This window comes from Suricata suricatta, chromosome 14 (genome assembly GCF_006229205.1).
Source record: "Suricata suricatta isolate VVHF042 chromosome 14, meerkat_22Aug2017_6uvM2_HiC, whole genome shotgun sequence".
Lineage (NCBI taxonomy): Eukaryota > Metazoa > Chordata > Mammalia > Carnivora > Herpestidae > Suricata > Suricata suricatta.
In genome coordinates, this window is record NC_043713.1 from 32,491,164 (window position 1) to 32,514,012 (window position 22,849).

A 22,849-nucleotide genomic window follows, 5' to 3' on the forward strand; every position below is an offset into this window, starting at 1 on the left:
AAAGCAAGCCGTCTTTTTTTTTTCTTTCTCTCTCTCTCTTTTTTTCTCCTTCCAAGATAAATAGAAGTAGAAAGGACAAGCAGTTTTGATTAGCATTTAAAATGTTGTCAATTTTTAATGAAAGCGTAACCTCAAACCATCAACTTCACACAAGCCGGAGACAAGGTTGCAAACCGAATGCTAATATATTTGGCACACTTTCTCACACTTGTCCTTCCGTGAACTTTTCTTGTTGCTAATTTGTTATGTCAGCCCATATTAGTAGGTTTCAAAAGTCCAAACTGGCAAGTGTGGTGACCCAAAGAGAAACAGTCTTTGGAAGATCTTTAGATCGCACAGGAGTTGGGCAGTTTATTAGCTGTGTACCTCCAGTCCCGTAGACACGACTACTCGCTTGGACGACTGGCCAAGTTTCAGGAGTCATCTTCAGCGTCTTTCCAAACCTGTTTCTGAATGTGACATTTTTATTCAGGAAAGAAATGCTTGCCAGTGAGTCAATAACATTCACTGCATGCAAATGATGTACCTGTTCTACCTTTTATTAATAAAGCCCCAAATAGCAAAAGGAATGCATGTTACTGGGGCACCTGGGCAGGTCATTTAGTTAAGCATCCATCTCTTGATTTTGACTCAGGTCAGGATCCTGCAGTTTGTGAGATTCACCCCAGTGCGCTGGGCTCTGTGTGGACAGAGCCTGCTTGGGATTCTCTTTCTTCCTCTCTCTCTCTCCGCCCTTCCCCTCCTACAAAGAATAAGTAAACATTAAAAAGGAAAAAAAGCATTCAGGATACAATGATTTCCCTCAAAGAACTTACATTTTTAATAGCAAAACAAGAAAAAAAAGTGTGAAAAAGACAAGAAAATTCTGAGAAAAAGATATAAATAAGTACGAAAAAAATAAAGAGCATACTTCTGAGGGGAATTAATAATGGCGCTATTAAGGTCCATATATAACTAAATGTATATTGGAATGTCTCAGAACACCCAGGGACTTCATGAGCTAGTACGCACAGCCTATGCTCTCCCATCATTAATTTACTTAGAGGAAGACTGGTAATAAAACAAATATATCGGGTTATCTCTGATAGCAGCACAAAATAGAGAGGGAAAACAATGAGCCACATTACAGAAAAAGCATGAGATATTTGACCTTTGAAAGCTTTGCTTGGATCTATTTAAAAGTCAAGAAGTCAGCTAAACTAGTTTCCACTTCAGAAAGATTAAAAAAAATATTTACTATTTAGGACAACTCAGGTTTACTGTTCTCTCCCTTTTTTTTTTTTTTTTTTTTTAGCTTTCTGCACAAGCTAGGGTGCTGTTGCAGGGTCCACTTACACAAGCAGGATGTAAGTTCTATAAAATAGGTAGATTTAGTCAGAAAGTCTGTCAAACACAGGGTGTTACTCATTCCAGTATTTTCCTGGGGAAGTTCACATTGGCTACTTTTCACTGAGAATGGGGATTGAGGAATAGGACTTTCCTTATGTACAGAGCATAATCCTTTCTCTTGTTGATTCTGAGCGGACCTACGGATATCAATTTATCTGATGTAATATGTGCTCATTTGCTTTGTGTTTATGGATTTCCGCTAGGATGTATGGTTCTTTGTTGGCAAAAACATATATACCACTCCTTAGGGGCTATTCTTTTCAAATTCTTCTACCATCTTTTGGGGACTCTTTTACACTCTGGAGAAAGCTTTTGCATTGTTTTCATGGGAGAATTTTCTATTAGTGACTCCTGTTAAAAGGAAAACATCTTGTCAAAAATAGAACTTAATGAGCTCTGCATTTTATTATGAATGGAAATATGCAAATCAGTAGAAAGAAAATCAAAGGTGGAGGCTCTTAACATTATAATGTGCCCCTAGCGCACTTTAAAAATAACAGTCTCTTAAAAGTATATGGTCATGAAGGTAATATAGATAAACTTACAATAAAAAAGAGTGTATTTATATTGTCATTTCCTGGCTTCTGTATTTAACTCTAAAGTGTTAATGTTGTATTAAGTGTGTAGATTGGTTTAGGCAGAAATACACACACACACACACACACACACACACACACATGCACACACACATCTTTATTAAAAAGAGGAATTGCACAAGAAGATTTGATGGAAGAATTAAAACTAAAGGTCATGAAATTTGATCATCTCCATATTTAAGGTTACTCTAAGTACTCTGCAAATAACAAGGTGCTTTCATGCCGTGCCTGCACTTTCGTCTCATTTAATATGAAACCCATGAAAGATTGTTCCTGAAGTCATTATCTTCAACTGTTGAGAGCATAGATCATGACTAAGTGACTGAAGTGCCGTGGGAACTCTCAATGGGATCCTGTTCAGGATCTGATATATGTCTCTTGGTATCCATCAAACTCAAATGATGTGCAAAAGAGAAGAGAGGCAGAACTTTAATTTTTTTTTTTAAGTTTCTGTCCTGCTTGCAAAATGCAGGACCAAGGTAAGTTGAGAAACTGGTGCACAAGAAAATTAAAATAAATTTTAAAAAGTCATGTGAGAGGAGCACCTAGGGGGCTCAGTCAGTTGAGCATCTAACTCTTGATTTTGGCTCTGGTCATGATCTCACAGCTCCCTTTGTGAGTTAGAGCCCTGCATCGGGCTTTGTGCTGATAGTGTGGAGCCTGTTTGAGATTCTTTCACTCTCTCTCTCATTCCTTCTCTCTCTCTCTTTCTCAAAAGAAATAAACTTTAAAAATAAAATAAATAAAATGAAATAAAATAATAAAAATCATGTGAGAGAATTTTTCAATATTCTCCTTGGCTTCTTCAAAAAGGTACACTTTGCAAACTTTTGACATAGTAAAGGTTCTGTGAATCGTACCTTATTTGTTTCCTTTTTCTCTGCAAAATTTGGTTAATCTATTTAATAAGTATGTTCCGATTACCTGACATTCATATACATGGGTGTTAAGAGAGCTGGTCATAAAATAATTTTGACTTCAAGAAAAGTGGCTGACTTGGTGATCAGAAATGGCACCATGTATGAGGAGACATTTCAAAGTAAAATAATCACATCACTAAATCCACAAAAAGGGAGATGAAGAGGTTTGATTCTAACACATGGAGATTATTACACGGGAGAAAATGGTGTGCAACTGAAAAAAGTTGAGGCAACTTTAGCTTGATGAAGATGTAACAAAGTGGACTCAAGCCATTGGGAAGCCCATTGAGTGTTTTGTGGAAGAGAATGACACTAACCAAAGTAGTCTGGAAGGCGACTGTAGTGGAAACAAAACATGTGACAAACTGGAATGGAGGAGACACTGAGGGCAGGGAAGTTTAAGAAAATAATTATAATGTTTATTGTAGTGGTTCGGGAGAGACAAAAAGGAGAGCATATAAAACTTCAAAGGAAGACTTCCTAGACAAGTGAGGGAAGTTGTGGACAGCAGGGAAAGGTCTTCATCAATGTTACTGCAGGTGCAAATATGGGTAATAATGAAAATTATTAATATTTATTTAGCTCTCTGAAGAAAGGAAAGGTCTTTGAGTTCAATTTAAGGCATTTTCAGTTTGCTTTGAGCATACCATTTGAGTGGAAGTTAGCAACAGCTACTTGGAAAGTCAAGTTTCGATGTTAAATCTAAGACCTCCACTGGAGATTTAGAATACAAGATTCCTGAGTAAAGAAGGCAATGGGGCAGAGAAGATATTGTTACTGGACAGAGAGCCAGTTCTGAATTTGGGTTCAGCTGCTTGCCACTGAAAAATCAATACTCAAGAAACAAGTGAGGGTGGGAAAGGAAAGTTGCTTTATTCAGGAAGCCAGCAACTTAAGAAGATGGTGGATTAACATTTCAAAGACCCTCTTCCCTATCCTGGTGAAACTGGAAGGTTTAAAAGGGGAAGGAGCATGAGAGGGAATGACATATGGCCATTTGTAGGAAAGTGGATGGACCTCGAGGGTGTCATGCTAAGCGAAATAAGCCAGGCAGAGAAAGACAGAAACCATATGTTTGCACTCATAGGTCTAGCAGGAAAACAGGAGAGACCTAATGGAGGACCAGGGGGAGGGGAAGAGGGAAAGAGAGTTGGGGAGAGAGAGGGATGCAAAACTTGAGAGACTATTGAATACTGAAAATGAACTGAGGGTTGAAGGGGAAGGGGGAGGGGGGAAAAGAGGTGGTGGTGATGGTGGAGGGCACTTATGGGGAAGAGCACTGGGTGTTGTATGGAAACCAATTTGACAATAAACTATTAAAAAAAGGGGGGGGCGGGGGAAGGAGCAGGAAATGATAGGAGCCATGAGCAGGAGCAGGAGAAGCCCTGCTCAGCTGGTTAGTTGTGGGTCCACAGGAACCTGAGCATGCTTGCCGGCATCAGGGACAGCTGTTTTTTAATGTGGTCAGGCCTTATCTCCTGGGAAAATTTGGTCATTTGCTCTCCAAGATCAGTGGTCTGCAAATCTTAAAGTAGGTTAGTTCTACTACAGAGCAGGGGACTTAGGTCCGCAAGCAAGAAGTGCAGAGGCTTGAAGCAGGTTAATCCCTAAGACCCTGTTGGAGTGCTGTTACAATATTACAAAAGGGTGAACACAAAAGAACTGAAAAAGCAGGGTGTGGTGTGGTGAATAACTCTCCCAAAGATAACAGTGTCCAAGTCCTTGGAACCCATGAAAGTCACCTTCTGTGGCAAAGGGACCCTGTTGATTGGATTAAGTTTAAGCTCTTGTGAAGGGGAGATTATCCTGGTGGGTTGTAAATGTAATTTCAAGAGTCCTTGGAAGAGGGAGGCAGAAGGAGATTTGCCTGAAGAAGAAAGAGTCTAGGAAAGCAGAGATTGGGAACAATGCAGCCAGAGGCCAGGGAACTGAAGGCTGGAGGCCTCTAGAACATAGAAGAATCAAAGAATAGATTCGTTCCCAGAGCCTCTGGAAAGAACTAGCCCTGCCCATCCCTTGAATTTACCCCTGTAAAAACTGATTTCAGACTTCTGGTCTCCAGAACTGTGAGAGAATAAATTCCTATTGTTTTCAACCAAGTTCATAATAAATTCCTAGCTCAGCAGTAGAAACCGAGTACACGGGGTATATATAAAATGTAAGTACAGTAAGAGCAGAAGGAAAAGTCAGAGGTGAGTCCGTGGGGTCCGATGAGTCATAGAAATAAAGGGAGGAGAGAATTTTAAAAGAATTCTCACTATTGAAGAGTACACTAAAATTTTGTATCTCCCAGATTGGAAGTTTAAGATGCAGAAAAGCGAAGGAAGTCAGATATAAGGATTTTAGACTGACTTGCGTTCCTGATGCAGTTCATACAGGTTTGAGCTTTCCAGTATGTGGTCCCAAGGCTAGAGCTCTTCTGTTCTCTAATGTTTAAGAAAAAATATTTTTCTATGTATCTCACTGAGCTTTCAGCTTTTTGTATGCATATTTGGAGGCAGAATATGATACAGTGGTGCTCTCACTGGGAGATTTCCATGTGAGAGCTCCAGGAAGCTGGGGAGCTAGCAGGCTGAATTACTCGGATGAAATACTAGCTTCTGACTCTCTTTCTTTGAAGTTCTAAGAAGTCAGAAATGCAAACATTTTTATAACTAACTGAATAATAATTTCTTTCCAAGCCTCTGTATTTCATAAAATGGTGGCTTAGAAGCATGTGTGTGTGTGTGTGTGTGTGTGTGTGTGTGTGCACGCACGTGTAAGGTTCGGTAATGATATGACAATAGATGGATTTACATAAACTCAGGTTCACACATCTGTGTATGAAATTGTCCTGGCTCCCTACCTGGTCTGACCTTGAGACTAAAGAATGTTTACATCAGTGATGAGTCTATCAGTTCTTGATGAATCACAATGCTTGCTTATGTTTAATCATTGCTGATAGTACCAGCTGACGGCAAGACCTGAGGAGAGAAAGGGGAAAAACGTAAAGCAACTGCAATCTATTTAACGGAAGAGAAAAAAATTTTTTTACAAATGACTCTTTTTGCATATGGATGGAGTGAACTGAAGGTTATTCTGTATATTTATATAAAGTACATGAAATTACAGAGGATGCATTTATTTCCTTTTGAAAATAAACCCTATAAATATTTCCTGATAAGCCCTTTAATTTAAGATACCAGAATGGATTATTCTTTGACTTTTTAGTGTGAGAATTGCTTGTCCTAGAATTCACAAGGAGTGAGAGATTCTTTCCTTCCCAGGTCAAAAAATGATTTTGATGGGCCAGAAGATAGAGAAAAGAAGGCAATGATGTCATTAAGGGTCTTCACCATGGAGGGTGGGGGCAGGGCTAAGAAAATTTGGCTTAAGTAGCATATACTTTCCCCAACGTCTAACCACTGGCCAAAAGGGCATGTGCTGCGTTCTGCTTGACAAATACTTGGATTTCATAACAAGAAAAACCTTAAATTTCTGTGTATACAACCAGAAAATGGTTTTCTTTGCCAACACAAAACAGAGCAAAGGAATACTCCATCACTGGCCTGAACACACATTTTCTTCTCCATAAATGTCTTTAAGGTGCTATAGATTTGTCTGCAAACCAGTCTGATGGGTCACAGTTGAGGATGTTTTCAAAGGAATGCAACTGTGTTGATGTACTGGCTTTTGTGTAACCATGGCAACAATAAGCTTCTTCTAAGTGTCTTAATTTAGGAGAGGGCAGGAAATATAGCATGGGACTTGATAAGGACTCTTTATTTCCTCTGAGAAGGAAGGAGGAAGCTATGGGTATGGTATGCCATTTGTCCTTTTCATATCACATGTTATAAGGGTGGCCCTTGGACAGCTTCTGCATTCCTCCTCAGTCTTTGTCATCCACTGGCACTCAGAACCACAGATTCAGTTCTAAATAATGTTTCAATGGCCTCATGTACTTCTACACTGGCTTAAATGAGTTGGAACTCAGGTCTAGGCACAGGATCCAAGGTCTCAGATGAAGCTGCTAGAGCCAATGTCTTACTCTTTCACACTTCCCATCTCTGCAGTAGCCCTCTGTCCCAAGGAAACAAGTCCCCGTTCTTCTTTGTGACAAACATCCTTAAGTTTTGATTCACTAGAAACCCTGAACCCTTCTAAATCACATACCATTAACAGTCACTCTACTTTGTGCTCAGTGATAAGACTGGTTTTAGTTCGATTTCCACACCTGCTTAGTCCTATCCCCATTTCTTAAAGTAGCCCCCCAACTAGACCTTGAGCATATCCCTCTCTTGCACCCATAGAGAGACAGAGAGATGTCTAGCAAGGAAGGGTATAGCTAGATGGTATCTTCCTGTGTCCTGATTATGCACGGTTCTACTGTGCTGAGTATGTGTTTGGAAAGAAGGTCTGAGAGTGTCACCTGCCAAAGGTACAGACGCAGATACAGTTGTCCTTACCTGGAAGCCAGGTCACGCTGGTGGCCTGGTTAATGGGCTTTTGAAGATCTCAATTCCTTCCTGTTTTCTCAGATCAAAGGGGGTGAGGCACCATAATGCCTTTTTCCTCAGAGACTATGGAAAGTGAATCAAAACTCAAAATTGCTTTTGTTTAGATTTGTGCTTAAACTATGCCCTGCCCACCCTTTGCACCAAAGCTGGAGGGCTGCAGTCAGTCTGCAGTCCGTCAGTCTACACTGCCCCTCCTTGAGCTCCATAGTAGGTCTCTTCTGAGACAGACACTGCCAGGAAGCAAAGAAAAATGGTGCCTTTTAGGTTAAGGATATACTAGGAGGTAGGAAAAGTCTCCTCATTTAAAAAATTTTAATTTGTATCACAATAACTTTGTTCAAGGGATGCTCACTTGGGATGGAGGAGCAAAGAGGCTGAAGACACCATGAGCCTTGAGAAGCAGGGCTGCAGGTGGTGCTGGACCCGACAGTGGTGTAGAGGACAAAGACACCACTGAGCTAGACGTTCACTCCGGCCAAGTTGTTGCCCCTTTAGGGGCTGGTAGAAAAGGCTTCTGGAGAAGTTCAGCCCTAAATGCAACTAATGCATATGTTCTCATCTGAAATATTTCTGCCATTTTATCTAAAATGGAATATTTCCAAGAGCTGATTATAAGCATGTGAAAGAAGTCTTAGTTGCTATTTTTTCAAACTTCAATCAGTTCACAGGGATGATTATATTCAACTATTGAGGGAAGCATTGACGTAATCTATCCAAACGTGCTCCTGAGTCATCGCTGAAAATGTGTGTATCCGCGATCTGCTGTATCTCGCTTGACGCTTCTTTTCCTTTTAATTAGCAATCTTTCCCCGGGTGTGTGTGTGTGCGTGTGTGTGTGTGTGCGTGCGTGTTTTCTTATCCATTTAAGGTTTTTAGCCTAGAAAAGATTCCTACCAACAGTAACCACTATTTGAATGGCGAAATCAACAGCACAGCAAACGTGGTCCTTAATGACGTGAGACCCGTTGCCTCCTCAGTCTCATGAAAAATATTCGCTCGCATACGTATTTTTAAATGTTAAAAAAGATTGTGTGAAAAAAGCATATTGACTCCACCTTTTACAGATTGTAAAGATTCTCACAGCTCTGTGCCAACATATTTTTATTTTTATTTTTTGCAAGAATCATTTTTATAGTTATTTTCTCTTTCTACTACGTGGTAGTTCTTGCTCCTTAATTTAGGCTCTTTGCCATACAAATATTATTTAAGCCTTACTCAGCTTATGTGGTGATTTTAAAATGTTTTAATGGTCCATTTGACATTCCCACTGGTCCCATTTCTTATGCTAAAAATGTATTAACTCTTATATCAATATATATGTATATATATTCTTGCCAATCAAGGGTATAAAAAGATATTTTCTGTGCATAATTAGAGAAGCTATTGTAAGTAGAGGATAGGAGGAGAGAGGGAAAGGAGAAAATGAGAAGAATATAAAGAAAAAAATGGAAGTAAGACAGAATTTTAAAACGTGGAAAGTAAAAAAAGATAGAAGAATGAATTCCAAAATTGAAGTGGGAAAAGAATGAAGCAAACTCAGGGACTGGGAAAAATAAACAACAATTTGAATAATCACCAAATAAATTATTAGAGGAAAGAGGGAAAGAATCAGACTAGAGACTGATAGCAGATCACAAATGAATACAGAAAAGAAAGTACACTATTGGTAATGGGTCATTTCAATTTAACTGAAATGCTGCGATTTCCTGTACTATTCCACACCTTTTTTTCTAGTTTTATCAAAAATGTTATTCCCCAAGTATTATTCTTATTAATGTTCTCTTCATTTCTGCAGGAGGCATAAAAATAACTGATGAGTGTGGGAACATAAGCCGTGTGGTTAGTGAGGCAGGGCTGATAATTAGAACATGCTGTACTACCAGTAAACAAAGCTATTATGAACGAGAGAGTTCTTTATAGAGTGTTTAAAAAGAGGATGGAAATAATATACTTTCCCTTGACTAGCTTAAAAGCTCAGCCGGTTCTTACCCTGAGAAATTAAAAAAAAAAAAAAGTGGTTGTAGTTAATCAGCCAGTGGATTTGGAATCTCGTTAAATGCAATTATAAATATTATTGATAGGTGTTTTGTTTCATATTAATTTTTCTTATGCAATACATTTCCTACCCAAACTTCTAGTTTTTAAACAATCTCCAAAATTTCATAAAGTTAAGTTATTGAATGAAAATCCTCTGTGACTTTTGAACCCATGTTTTAAGAGGTTTGCCTGTTTGTTTTTACTGATTTTTAATAATTCTGATTTAGGGTTCTCAAAATGTGAAATACCGTTTGTAACCTCTAATCTTACTTCAGGCCTCACTTGTCACACTTCCACTTATTGATTCAAATAATTCTGATTCTGGAACTATATCCATTCTCCAGTAAGTTTATTTTCCCTTCATCCATGGGGAGTATGTTCCAATATCCCCAGTAGATTCCTAAAACTGTGGGTAGTACTGAATTTTATACATACTATTTTTTTCACATATATATATACACACACACACACATATATATACTTATGATAAAGTTTAAGTAAGAGATTAACACAGTAAGAGATTAACAACAATAAAATGGAACAATTATAATATACTGCAATAAAAATAATGTGAATGTAGTCTCTCTCTCTCAAAATATCTTATTGTACTGTACTCACCCTTCTTGTGATGAGGTGTGATGATAAAAATGCCCAGTGATGAGAGGAAATGAGGTGAATGACGTCGGCATTGTGACCTAGTGTTAGGTTACTATTGACTTTCTGATGATATGTCACAAAGAGGATTATTTGCTTCCAGATCATGGGTGACGGTGGGTAACTAAAAACATGGAAAATGAAACCACGAAAGGGGGGATTGCTTTAAGACCAATATGTCTATATTTGGAAGTCTTTTTTCCCAAGTTATATCAAATTTATGAAATATTATACAGTGTGTTTCTTCTCTTCATCTCTTCATACTCCCCAAACACCTGAGTTATACTAAGAAGCCTTTGCTTTTGCCTTCTACTTTTGCCTTCTCATCTACTTCGTTTGACCATGTGCTCTCATTTTTTTTCAGAATACAAGTTCTTTCAGTTATTGTGAAACACTGCAGTATTATTTGGCCCTCAAAAAATAGAGAATTATTTATTAAAGAATGCTAATTTGAAATTGCGCATAATGCTTAATTTCTCAAATGTCTTTCCTTATAAACAGTGCTTAATTACTTATTTGGGGTATTCACTTTGGTCTGGGGATAAAGTGATGCAGAGATGTCTTTTCTATGACCACAAACCCTAGAGAAGACCAGTAAAAGAATAGTAATTACTGATAAGATAAACTATAAATGAAGTAGGAAAATGCTTTGGTAACACAGGTAAAGTTATGAATGGCCTTGTAAGAGAAGGTACACTTTACCTGGTTTGTGAAAATGGAGAGACAGATGTGAAAAAGGGAGACAAACTCTAGATGGCTTTTTAGATAAATGAACATAACTGTCTTCAAATGCAGGCCTTTAAGTCTGACACTTATAGACAAATCTGCCTGACTTCATTGAAGTATGCATGTGCCCAACACTGCAGTTGGTTCTAGGGACAGGAAGAAAAGAAAGTCATGGTCTTTGCCTGGACAGAGCTGATGGTCTGTCAGAAGCAGTGGAGATGGGTTTATAAGGACTGAGTCCCCTGGAAATTACCGGCGTTACAGTAAGAGGGTGTACAGAGGAACATGGGCCTGGAGGTTGGCCAGTAGATCACCAAAGATGAGGAGTCTGGGCCATATTCACCCACTGCAATGGTCTCTTATTTCCCTGCTTCTGCTTTTTCCCTTGTGGTCTATTCTCCACAGGGCAGCCAGAGTGATCCCTTAGAAAACGTAATGCTAGTAATACCATTGGTCTGTTCTAGATCAGGCAGTGGCTTTCATCCCACCTTGAACACAATCCACAGGCCTTACCCTGGTATCTATACTCCTGCCATCTGGTCCAATCTCATGTCTCTCTTGTCCATTTTTCTTCACTAAGCACCTTTCTGCTACTCCTCCATCTTATCCAGCTTATTCATGCTGTTGGGACCATGCTCTCCATTCTTACTGCAACACTTGCTTTCCTCCCCCCTTCTTCAGGTGTCTGTACAACTCCCTCCTGGTCAGAGAGGACCTCCCTGACCATACTTCCTCCATCTGCCCTTTTATATTTATCATATTGCTTTTTCTCCACATCATGTATCACCTCTTGGTGCTATCTTACGTATGAATGTCCTTGATTTGTCTGTTTCCACACAAAGAATGTAAGTTCAGTGAGCGCAGAGTCTTTGTCAGTCTGATTCACTGATGTATCTCCAGTATCTGGAAGAGTCTTTAAAAAAACAAAGACTTTCAATAATTAAAGAAAAATAAGGAAAAGAATGGAAAAGGGAATCCTAAGGGAAATTTTAGCCATTGATTTAAAGTAATCAGAAACTAAAATTTTTACTGAATCTGAATCACTTTCCAAAAATTAAAGCTTTCCTCCATTAGTCTTTTTGGCCTCATGAGGTCGGATTCTTGAAGATACTTAAGCAAAGTCTGAGTGCTCATGTGTTAAGAAGAATTCCTCCTACAGAAAAAAAATCCATGCAATTAGACGCAGGGTTGGATTAAATGAGCTCAAAGTCCTTCCAACACTAATGGTTCATGATTCTATAGACAAAAGTACCTAATCACAGGAGGCCAATGGTCTAATGCAGGGTTTTTAAAACTGTTTCAGAAAGTAGTAGTTTCTTGGGATCTGAATCTTTGTGATAAATAAAAAGTTGTGATTCAAATACATTTGAGAAATTTGAAATACATTGAAATAAGCTTCTTGATAGAACAAACTTAACTATGTGAATGGGTATTATTAATCTTCAAAGCAGGAATATCATTTGCAGCTTTAACCAGATTTATTTGAAAGTGAATGTATTTGGTTGTAGAGCAACCTACATAACTTTGGGAAACACTTTTTCTAACCAAACAAATAAGTTGATAGGACTTAGCAAATGTGCAAAGTGCTTGAAAGTTTGCTTTCTCTTTCTTCTGAGTCCCTTTACACCTCGCAGAGCCCTCCAATCTAAAGTAAATCAGAATCTCAGACTTCTCTGAACTTCACCAGTCACGAAAAACAAACAGTTTCAGTGTTTTCATTTTAAAAAATAATCTAAAATCCATTTTGAAGATTATCCCACATAATAATAGTAGTATTTAATTTTAAAGGGTTTAAACAGGGATTAAAAAAAAAAAAACCCAACCCATTTTCCTGTAATTTTTGAATGATAAAGTTCTAAGTGATTTAATCTTTAACCTAGAAATAAACAGCTCATGAGAATTTTCACTTTGCCAAGGAAAAAACTAAGACTCAGAGAGATAAAATGGCTTGTTCTTGTCCCAGAACTACTGAAGATGGAAACAAGACCTAGCTATAAATATCTCGATCATTCGATTCAACACCATGAACTCTGTGGCGCACCACTGAACATTGTGGTATCAAGGTACGGGGTGGCCTCTGTTGAATGAGGATGCAGACTGTGTCAGAGCACTTTCTGTAAGAGCGCACCACAATGCAGCTTTACATAGCACAACTAAACTTGTCCCCCCACTTCAACCCCAGGCTACTATCTGTGTAGGACTGTGGGAAGGTGGGCTCGGCCTGCGCACACAAAGACGTAGTTCCAACCAAGGGGAGAGGTCACCATTCCTGTTTTTGTTCCCTTGCACTGAGTTAGACTGCTGTGCTTCTCCTCTGTTATTGTCCACAACGTCTGAGATAGAAGAATTGTTTTCAGTAGTAAAGACACAATGAAACTTGAATTCGGGAGGCTTGCCAAACATCTCTTTCTGAGCCACCACTGAATTTTTTTGTACCAGCCATAGAGAAGGTCAAGAGAGAAAGGCATGATGATAAACTCACTTGTAAAATTGTACTAACAAAGCATCTGTGAGCTACTGCTTGATCAAAATGACAGACATCAATCAGAATAATAACTTCAAATATGAGATTTTCAATTAGTGAGTGAACATAAATAAACGTGTCTGGAAAATCAGCATAAGGGATTTTAGACAGAGACAGCCCATACATAACAAGAGAGAGGCAGGCATCAGGGAAAAGGTGTATTGTTCAATAAATGCAAAACAGCCCCCCAGAACCCAGGGTCAAAGAGGAGCTAGAGGATTTGACTTGCACATAAACAAAGACGTATGCACAATTACCCTTGAGTGATGTTTTTGAGCTCATGCATACCTTGTTATGGATCTGTAAAGATGACTAGCCTCCGTTTATAAGGGGACAGAATACACCTTCCTCTGCAACTCAGTAGGGCTTTCCAAACCTTCCCAGAGAAATGTAGCAAATTAGACAAACTCTCAAAATAGAAAGTGTAGCACACGTGAGGAGATACTCTTTAGGGATGCAGAAGGGGAAAGAGGAATGTTATAAAAGTCAGAGAGTTTTCCAAAATGTTGAGTCTGGCCTTTCAGCAAACTAAATAATCCAGAATTTGGTCCATGGTGTCTGTCAGCACAGTAAAAAGTGATTAACACAACCAAGACCTATTGAGCACGGCAGGCCTACTTTTCAGGCATAAACAAGGAAGGAGAGAGAAGGAGACTCTTGGTGGGCAGTATGCCTCACAGACTATACAACTATTGTAATTATAAGACCAACAATGACAGCAAAATATGACATTCAAAACTGTATGTATATTCCACCTTTCATCAAAAAGCCACAAAGGTTTCAAACAATAACTCATTAGTCTTTACAATGCCACTGTTAAAGAGTTGAGGATATATATGTTATTAGCACTTAGCATTTCCATTGTACTTTCCCTCTAGGGAGATGGAAGTAGGATGGATTGAAATTATAAAGTAGAAACCACTTCAAATTGATGGATGGATTTAAAGGAGGGCTTTGTCATGGCTGGGAATATGCCCTTTCAGCAGGAAAAAATTATATAGTACTATTGAAGGGAAAGGAGGAGAAAGGAAATAAGTAGGCATCTGCCTTAATGATCCTTTGAAGGCTCTTTTCTCTCACATATCTGTACACAGTTCAGTCACCGAACACTTGGCCCCATTGAGGAAAGTTCAGTCCGGTGTCTCATCTGAAATAAATAGAAATCTGACTTTTAGGAACTCTTGTTTCATAACGAATCCAGTGTCCCTTTGTAGTTCTCTAGTTACTGTTCTCAGGAGTCCTATCACGGTTCCAGAATCTTTTGCATTATTCAAGTCATTCTGGATGCCCATGTTTCAATGTTGACTTTACCTGGTAAAATCAAATAAGGACCTGAAAGAGTTTAACTGTAACCATTGTAGACCTTCTGCTTTTAATCTAATTAAGATGCCCTTGTCTTTTTTTTTCTGTACTTCTGTCTTTACGTATCTTTATTTTTACATTGTAGAGAAAGTTACAACTTCTTAAAAACAGTATACAAATGAATACAGTAGGTGTAAACCAGCCAGCATGAAAAAATTAACATATACTTAATGAAAATTATCATTTTTGTAACACAACAAATACCTATATCCTTTGTCCTTTTGGACCAAATAGCAACTCTCTAAATATTTATGGCAAGTACTGGCACATCAGTGGTACAAAAACACCTTTGATGCAGTCACTTAGGAATTTGGGGGGGGAGGGGAATCATCCTGACATCTGTATGCTAAATAAAAAAGCTGGGGACTAAACAGTCACTGTACTTTGTTTTCTGTTTCCAACTCTTAGCAATTTCAAGTTTATTAAAAAATTTGACTTATACAACCCCACAGCTACTATCTCTTCAATAGCTTCTGAAAGATAGTTTCCAACAACTTTAAAGTTCAAGCTGCTTCTGAATTTCCCACAGTGTTTCCGCACTCTTCTTCAGATGAGCCTGTTCTTCAGGGCTCAGCTTCACCTTTATGAGGTCTGCAATACCACTCTCTCCCAAGACACATGGCAAACTGAGGAATACTTCTTCGTTTATCTCATAGAGACCCTTAATTATGGTGGAAACTGGATGCACTCTTCTAAGATCCCTCAAAATACTTTCTGTTAAATCAGCTACAGATAGGCCAATGGCCCAATTAGTATAACCTTTCATTTTAATAATCTCATAAGCACTGGCAATTACACTACTGTGGACATTTTTCCACTTTTCAGGATCTTTATCAGTTCCTGTAACTGAGTTCAAATCCTTCAGAGGGACACCAGCGATGTTCACGCCACTCCACACAGGGACACTGGAGTCTCCGTGCTCTCCAAGAACCCATCCATGACAGCTTTCAGAGTGAATACCAAGCTTCTGCCCAATCGAGAAACGGAAATGGGCAGTGTCCAGATTACAACCACTTCCAATAACACGGTTTTTGGGAAATTCATTCAATTTCCAGGCCACATAAGTTAATATATCTACTGGATTGGATACAACAATCAGTTTGCAGCGAGGGCTATATTGGATAATATTGGAAACCATTAACTTAAAGATGGCCATATTGCGCTGGACTAAATCAAGGCGTGTTTCTCCTTTTTCCTGGCATGCACCTGCTGTGATGACCACGAGGTTGGAGTTTGCGGTGACAAGGTAATCTTTGCTGGAGGCAATAGTCGGCATTTTCACGAACAGACTGCCATGTTGCAGATCCATGGTCTCACCCTTCAGTTTGTCTTCATCAGCATCCACAAGGGCAAGTTCATCAGTCAAGCCCTTTAACAGGATGCTGATAGCACAGGCCATGCCAACTGATCCAGTTCCTATAATGGAGACCTTGTTGTGATGAACGGCGGCCTGCTCTGAGGTGAAACTTTTGATAAGCTCACTCTTGACCGTGGTCGCCATCCCAGACATGAGGGTGACGGGCCAGGCGCCAGGGAGTGGGATACCGGCCAGCTGGCGGGGACACACAGCGCCCTCCTCAGGCACAGGAAGTTCACTCTTGCAGCCTCCACTCTCCGGCCGGCCCGCAGGACTCCCACAGTCCATCTCATGGCTACTCACTCAAGGGGTGGAGGGAGATAAAGGAGGAAAGTGGCAGACACGCTCTGAAGCGTCAAAGCACCGAGCCAGCGACCTCCGGCGCCTGCGCCTGCGGCTGCGCGAGGCCTTGGCTGTTGGAAGGAAGGCACTCCCCCAGTCTGATACTGCGGCTGCGCGAGGCCATGGCTGTTGGAAGGCATTTCCCTAGCCCACTACTGCGGCTGTGCGAAGCCACGGCTGTTGGAAGGCCCTCCTCCCAGTCTCTACTGCGGCTGCGCGGCCCGAGGTGTTGGCGAGCCCTGCAGCCCACGGCTGCGGCTGTGCAGGTGGGCAGCCTCTAGTGGCATCCCAGGGGCCTCCGGAGTAGTGCTTTCCACGTCTGCTCGGGGCTGTGTACTCCTAACGCTTTCCAGACGGCGAAGCTGATCGCGCCGACCCCACACCACGCATACAGTGAGCCCCAACCCAGGGCTCGCAGGGCCAGGGCAGACCCGCTCTCTGGTAAGGCAGCCGTGGCCACACTTCCCTTATTGAACCATTCAGGGCTTTTCTTTTTAGCCAATGATAACGTTGTAACCAATCCGGCTAGCATTCCTGCTGTAGCAACAGTACCAAGGAAGACTCCACCTTTAACCAGGAAAAGCCTGTCGTCTGCAGATAACGGAGCCTCCAGACGAGAGGACGGCTGCCCAGGCCCAGCACCTGCAGTCTCCATGTTTTTAAGCCTCTGCTGTTGCCAGATGCCCTTGTCTTAAACAATTGTGCATTGCTAGATGCTGAATTAAAGAGTCCTTTGGGACATGCAAATTCCCCAAGGAGTTTCTGAGTCAGTTCTTGTGGTCTCCCCTCCTTAACAAAAGGGAATGAGAACTGTTAATCATAATGATGGTGAACCTTAAGTTTGGTTTTATGGTTGTATCTAATCATCGGTAGGAACTCTTTAAACTTTACGGTTTAGGGATGCAATGGATGATACATAAAATAATGGCCACAAAGCAGAGTAGGATTGACATATGTACATTAACCAATGAATATAATTTAAAAAAGTACTATAATGATATAAGCTAATATCATGGACTAATTGGAAAAAAGAATTCTTGAAATGTGCTGGCAACATGCATGCATCATGGGAGAGTCTTTTGTGTTGCTGTTTCTGACTTGAGAGGTAGGGTCATTCTTTTATACTCTACAGATTTATGGTTCCTTTTTTATTATGCATCATGAAAATTTTAAAACATGAGAAACTGTGTTCTATTATCCAGATTTGTCAGAAGTGAAATTGTTTTGAGGACTATAGTGCTGCAAATTCAATTGAAACGACTTTACCACTGCCGAACCCATTTTGCTCTTTCCTTTCCCTGGGGTAATCAATATTTTTTAATCCAAAGAGCATCTTCATATTTGTATTATTATAATTGTATTACATATGCTTATATCCACATGCAAAATACAGGATTGTATTATATTTAAAAACTTATACAACCAGTCTTACACCATAGAAATGTTTTTTTTTTTAATCTGGCTCTTTTAGCCCAGATAATCCTTTAAGATAATGTTGATAGTGCAAATATTTTCCTGTATTTGTTTCAGATTTTTCTCTCTCTCTTTCTTTAATGCAAGGATATGTGACTTACCTCCCAGTCCTTTCCCTTCCTCGCTCGTTGCTGTGTGTTATTTCTGTCGATGTTATTATAATTTTATTATTTACGTGTTTCCTCCATGGACATTAATAAAATTTTTCAATACTTACAAAATATTGTTATGTTGAACATGTTCTTCTTTTCAGCAATTTACTATGAAAAATTTCAGGCATACAGCAGAGTTGGAAGAATTTTACAGTCAATACCTACACAACTACCACCTAGATTTCACCATTAACATTTTACTAAACTTCCTTTATCATTCATCTCTTCCTCCATGTATTCATGTCTCTATTCATCCATTAATCCATATTAATTTTTAAATTCATTTCAAAATAAATTGCAGAAATCTTTTACTGCAAATGTTCTTTGCAATTGCACTTTTACTTAGAACTGTATTTAGTTGATTCTTTTTAATTGTTGGAAATGATTCCGTTGTAAGATTAGCAATACAGTGTCCATTTTCCATGAGTGATTGGCAATTGGGTAGATTACAGTTTTGTACATATTGCTAAATGGGTATCCAAGACAGCTCTGCAAGTATACATTCCTATCTGGCAATGTAAGAATTTGCATTTGCCCTCATCCATCTAAACACTTGAAATTACCAGGTTTTTATATTTTATCAATATGATGGCTGTCAAATATCACATTGTTTTAATTGACATTTTTTCTGATAAATAGTGAGGTTCACCAGGTTTCCATGTTAGACACTTGTTTTTGCTCTTTGTGGAACTATTTGTTTAGATCCTTTTCTATTTTTTTAAGTTTATTTATTTTTAGATAGATAGGGAGCCTAAGCAAGGGAGGGGCAGAGAGAGAGGAAAAGAGAGGATCCCAAACAGGCTCCGCATTATTAACACAGAGCCTGACATGGGGTCAAACCCACAAACTGCAAGATAATGACCTGAGTCACCCAGGTGCCCCTTCATTTTTTTATTGTACAGTTTTTCTTCTTTACTTCTGATTGGCTTGCAGGTATAAATTATACATTTATGCACAGTAGTCTATTGTAATATACATATTCATTGTTAACATTTTTTCCTGATAATGTGGCTTTTCTTTATTATTTCATTGAAATATCTTTTACCATACAAAGTTGAATTTTATACATTTACAGATGTATTTTTGGGTTCTTGAAATTTTTAGTATAATAAAGGTGTTTTCCTGTACCTCCTAAAAGTTCCCGAGTTCAGCTTTTTGGATATAGGCTTTTGTTCATCTAAAACTAACTAATCTCTGTCTTCTGTACCACTTAGGGATCTATATTACCTATCTTTTCCCTGTGAACTGCTATTTTTCAAGGAATGTTTGTTACAGTGTCTCCCACTGGTTTCTAATACCTCTTTTGTCACTCATCAAGTTTTCACATGTGAATAAGTCTAATTTGGGTTTTCCATTTTCTTCCAGTGCTGTAATATGTCTGCACTGCTCCACCACAACAGTGTTTTAATAAATCTTGGTAAATAATATGACAAGTTCTTATTCTACCTCCGTCTCTACTTTTGTTTCAGAGTATTCTTTGTTTTTTAACTTTCCAGATCGTTCATGGGTCAAGTTCTTTGAAATACTCTGTGCAATGCTCTTTGTAATTGTATTGAATTTATATGAAATTTTAGCTAAAACTCATCGTTTTAATGCAATTTTCATATATCTCTGTTAACATATCTTTATTTTATGTTCTTTATAATTGTTTGTAGCTTTCCCCCTAATTTTTTAGGTCTTTTATCACATCTTTTGTCAGATTTATATTTAAAGGTGTTTCATTTCTTTGCCATTTTAATGCTTGCTGTCTTTTGTTATTAATTTTAGATGTATTACTGTTGATATGGAAGGTTAGAAAGAAATGTCAGATTTCAGAAGGTAGATCTGGTATGCATAGTATATTACTGAACCCTCTCATTAATTCTTAACAAATTGTTTGGAGACTCTCTTGTACTTCACAGATAATAAAGTTTTACCATTAAATTTTAAGTCATCTGTTTGCTGTACCATGTCATTAGATATTCTTCATCGGGTTAATGACATGTTCTTCCATTCTTATTTTGCTGTATTCTTTTGTTTATCATCTATAAGTACTTTAATTTTATTCAGTTCTTCTTTACATCTACTTAAAATTTCATCATATCATTGTTCTTTAATCAGTCCAAGAGAAAACATTGATTTTCTGACATTAAACCATCCTTGCATTGTGGTATAAACCCTAGTTCTTTTCTTTTTTTGTGTGTGTGGTATTAAATATCGTTTCAGAGATTTTTTTAATTTTACATTTGTGTCCACAGTGATATTGGTCAATCATTATATTTTCTTACACTGCTTTCCCTTAGTTTAATAAAAGTTATCCTAGACTGATAAAATCAGTTTGCTATTTTGCCTACCTTCTCTAAGACAGGGATTACATATCCTCCCAAGTCTCTCTTGGAATGATGTGTATAAAATTGGGCAGAGAGAAAAAAAGGAAGGAATGATTGGCTATTATTTCAGTTTCTTTAATACATAGTTTCTGTTTATCTTTTTGATTTATTTTTGTAGTTTACCCATTTCTATCAGATTGTTTATTTACTTTTTGTCTCCACATTTGTTGGTATCAAATTGCTCACAGTGTTAAACTAAGGCATTTTAAACATTAACATAATTTCTGCATTTATATCTCTTTTTGTTCAGAAACCTTGTTTTAGCTGAACTTTTGTTTAGCTGAACTACTTTTATATCTGAAATAGTCTCACCAGTGTTTTTAAAACTTTTTCTTATTAATGTTCTTCAGGAAATTTATAATTGTATTAATTATTATATTTTTTGTGTTTGTTATATTTTCCTATTTCATTAATACATGCTTTAATTATTATTATTTCCTTTACTATTTGTATTAACTATGGTACATTTCTGACTGTTTCATTTGCAAGTCTATTTTTATAATTTTCAGTCTATTTGTATAACAGGTAATATTTTATTTTTATACAGATAATTATTTTTTTAAACAGATAATTTAAAACCATATATTTCCACTTAAATTTTAATTTAAATACCATTTTATCTCATAAAATTTAATGTTCAATGGTTTATTTGCTATTAACTTCTGAATATTATTTAATTTCTATTTTACCTTTACCCAAGGACTAATATAAGTATATGCACTTCAAAAAAATCCAAACTCTCTTTATTATTTAATTTTACATTGTTACTGCTTAAATTTAGTGAAATGTTTTTAGAAAATATGGCTGATATGACAATGATTCTTTAAAATATGTGAAGACTACTTTTTTTTCACTAGAACATAGTCAGGTTTTTTAGAAATAAATGTTCCATGTATATTTGAAAACAGCCTATTTTTAAACATAGAGTTTTATACATAGTTATAAAAGAGTAGAAATAGACATACACTTAGGTAGATATATTCAAACTTCTCGAAGGCTTATTACAATCATTTAGATGTTGATCTTATCTGTCTCCTTGGTCTGATCTATATTAAAATATTCAGTATGATTTAACTTTTGATTTCCTAAATACATTATATTTTGTTTTATATATTTTAACATAATTATTTTAGGGATATACACTCTTCTGATTGTTTTATATTGTTAGGGTTGTTCCTTTTATTCCTATATTACTTTTCTTTATTAGATACTCTTTGCTGTATGACATAATACTGTATGAGTTTAATATTACTATATCATAAGTCATTTTTTTGTATAATTTTGCCTTCCATATTATCTCTTCCTTTCCTCTCTCTCATTTTTTTCTCTCATTTTTTAATCATTCTGTGCCACTTTGCTTGAAGGTGTATTTTTTATAAGCAGCATAATGGATTTAAAATCTATTTTATGTTTCCAATACTGATAAGCTTAATCTGTTCGTAAGTATTATGCTTGCTGATAAATTTGATATTTGATCCTGTTTCTACTATTCTTAGTGTTTTCCTTTTTTTTTTTTTAGGTTTATTTATTTAAGGAGAGAAAGTATGAGTGTGGGAGAGAAAGAGGAGAGCAAGAGCCCCAAGCAGGCTCCGTGCTGTCAAGAGCACGACGTGGGGCTCCTTCTCACACACCGTAAGATCATGACCTGAGCTGAAATCAAGAGTCTGACACTTAACCTATTAAGCCACCTAGATGCCCCAAGGTGGTTTCTGTTTATAATATGCTTCTTTGTCACCTTTTTATTCTTCTCCCCGGTTTTGTTTGATTATCCGAATTTTCTTTATTGATCTATTTTTTCATTTACTCTTCTGGTTTGGATATGCTATATTATATTTTTGTTCTTTCAATTGTTTAATCATAAATCTATCCATATATATCATAATTCTTTGTTAAAATATAAACTATTCATTGGTTTCTCTTTCAGAATATGACAAGGAAAATTTCTATTTTAATTACAGACTGAAAATAACCCCTCAAACATTCTTATTATTATTTAGAATTTTAGTGTTGCCTTTTAAAGACACAAAGTAGTCATGACTTATTTTTTACAGTTGATAATTAAGTAACTTACTAAAATGTCTTATTCATCATCCTACTTCGACTCTTGCTGAAGTTCCATCCTTTACTTGAGCTTTCCGGGAAGACCCACAGTGGTTAACTCAGCATTTACGCAAGAGAAAAATATTGCTGTTTTGCTCACTTTTCCATTATGCTGGGCATAAAATTCTGTACTGAAGAGTTACTTGCCAATCAATCTGACATTATTATCCACATTCTTTAGTGACATCTCCTAGGGGTAATGACAAGTTCTACTTTTAGTCCAATTGCTATCTGTTTGTAATATATTTTTTTCTCTCAGTTTTTCTAAACTATGATATTTGTTATTTTTACTATTATCTGTCAGGGGTGGATTCTTTTTTTGTATATCTCATATTTAAAATTTGGAGAGTGA

At 37.6% G+C, this 22,849-nt stretch overlaps 1 protein-coding gene, 1 long non-coding RNA gene and 1 pseudogene across 2 annotated transcripts; all 3 read right to left on the bottom strand.

Annotated features, from left to right (window-relative positions):
* Window positions 1-701: 701 nt before the first annotated feature.
* On the bottom strand, window positions 702-11,393 carry LOC115278525. The gene is made up of 6 exons (XR_003902940.1): window positions 11,332-11,393; window positions 10,057-10,216; window positions 7,351-7,464; window positions 5,751-5,868; window positions 1,628-1,740; window positions 702-742 (listed from the first exon to the last, which is right to left on the bottom strand). It is a non-coding gene; the product is annotated as an uncharacterized LOC115278525 (long non-coding RNA).
* Window positions 11,394-14,755: 3,362 nt separating this feature from the next.
* Window positions 14,756-16,354, bottom strand: LOC115278047 (L-lactate dehydrogenase A-like 6A). The gene is given in 2 exon segments (XM_029922479.1): window positions 14,756-16,262; window positions 16,265-16,354. Coding segments are annotated over 2 exon segments (1,152 nt in total). The 3' UTR covers window positions 14,756-15,200.
* A 326-nt stretch (window positions 16,355-16,680) lies between these two features.
* On the bottom strand, window positions 16,681-17,058 carry LOC115277400 (annotated as a pseudogene).
* Window positions 17,059-22,849: the final 5,791 nt, after the last annotated feature.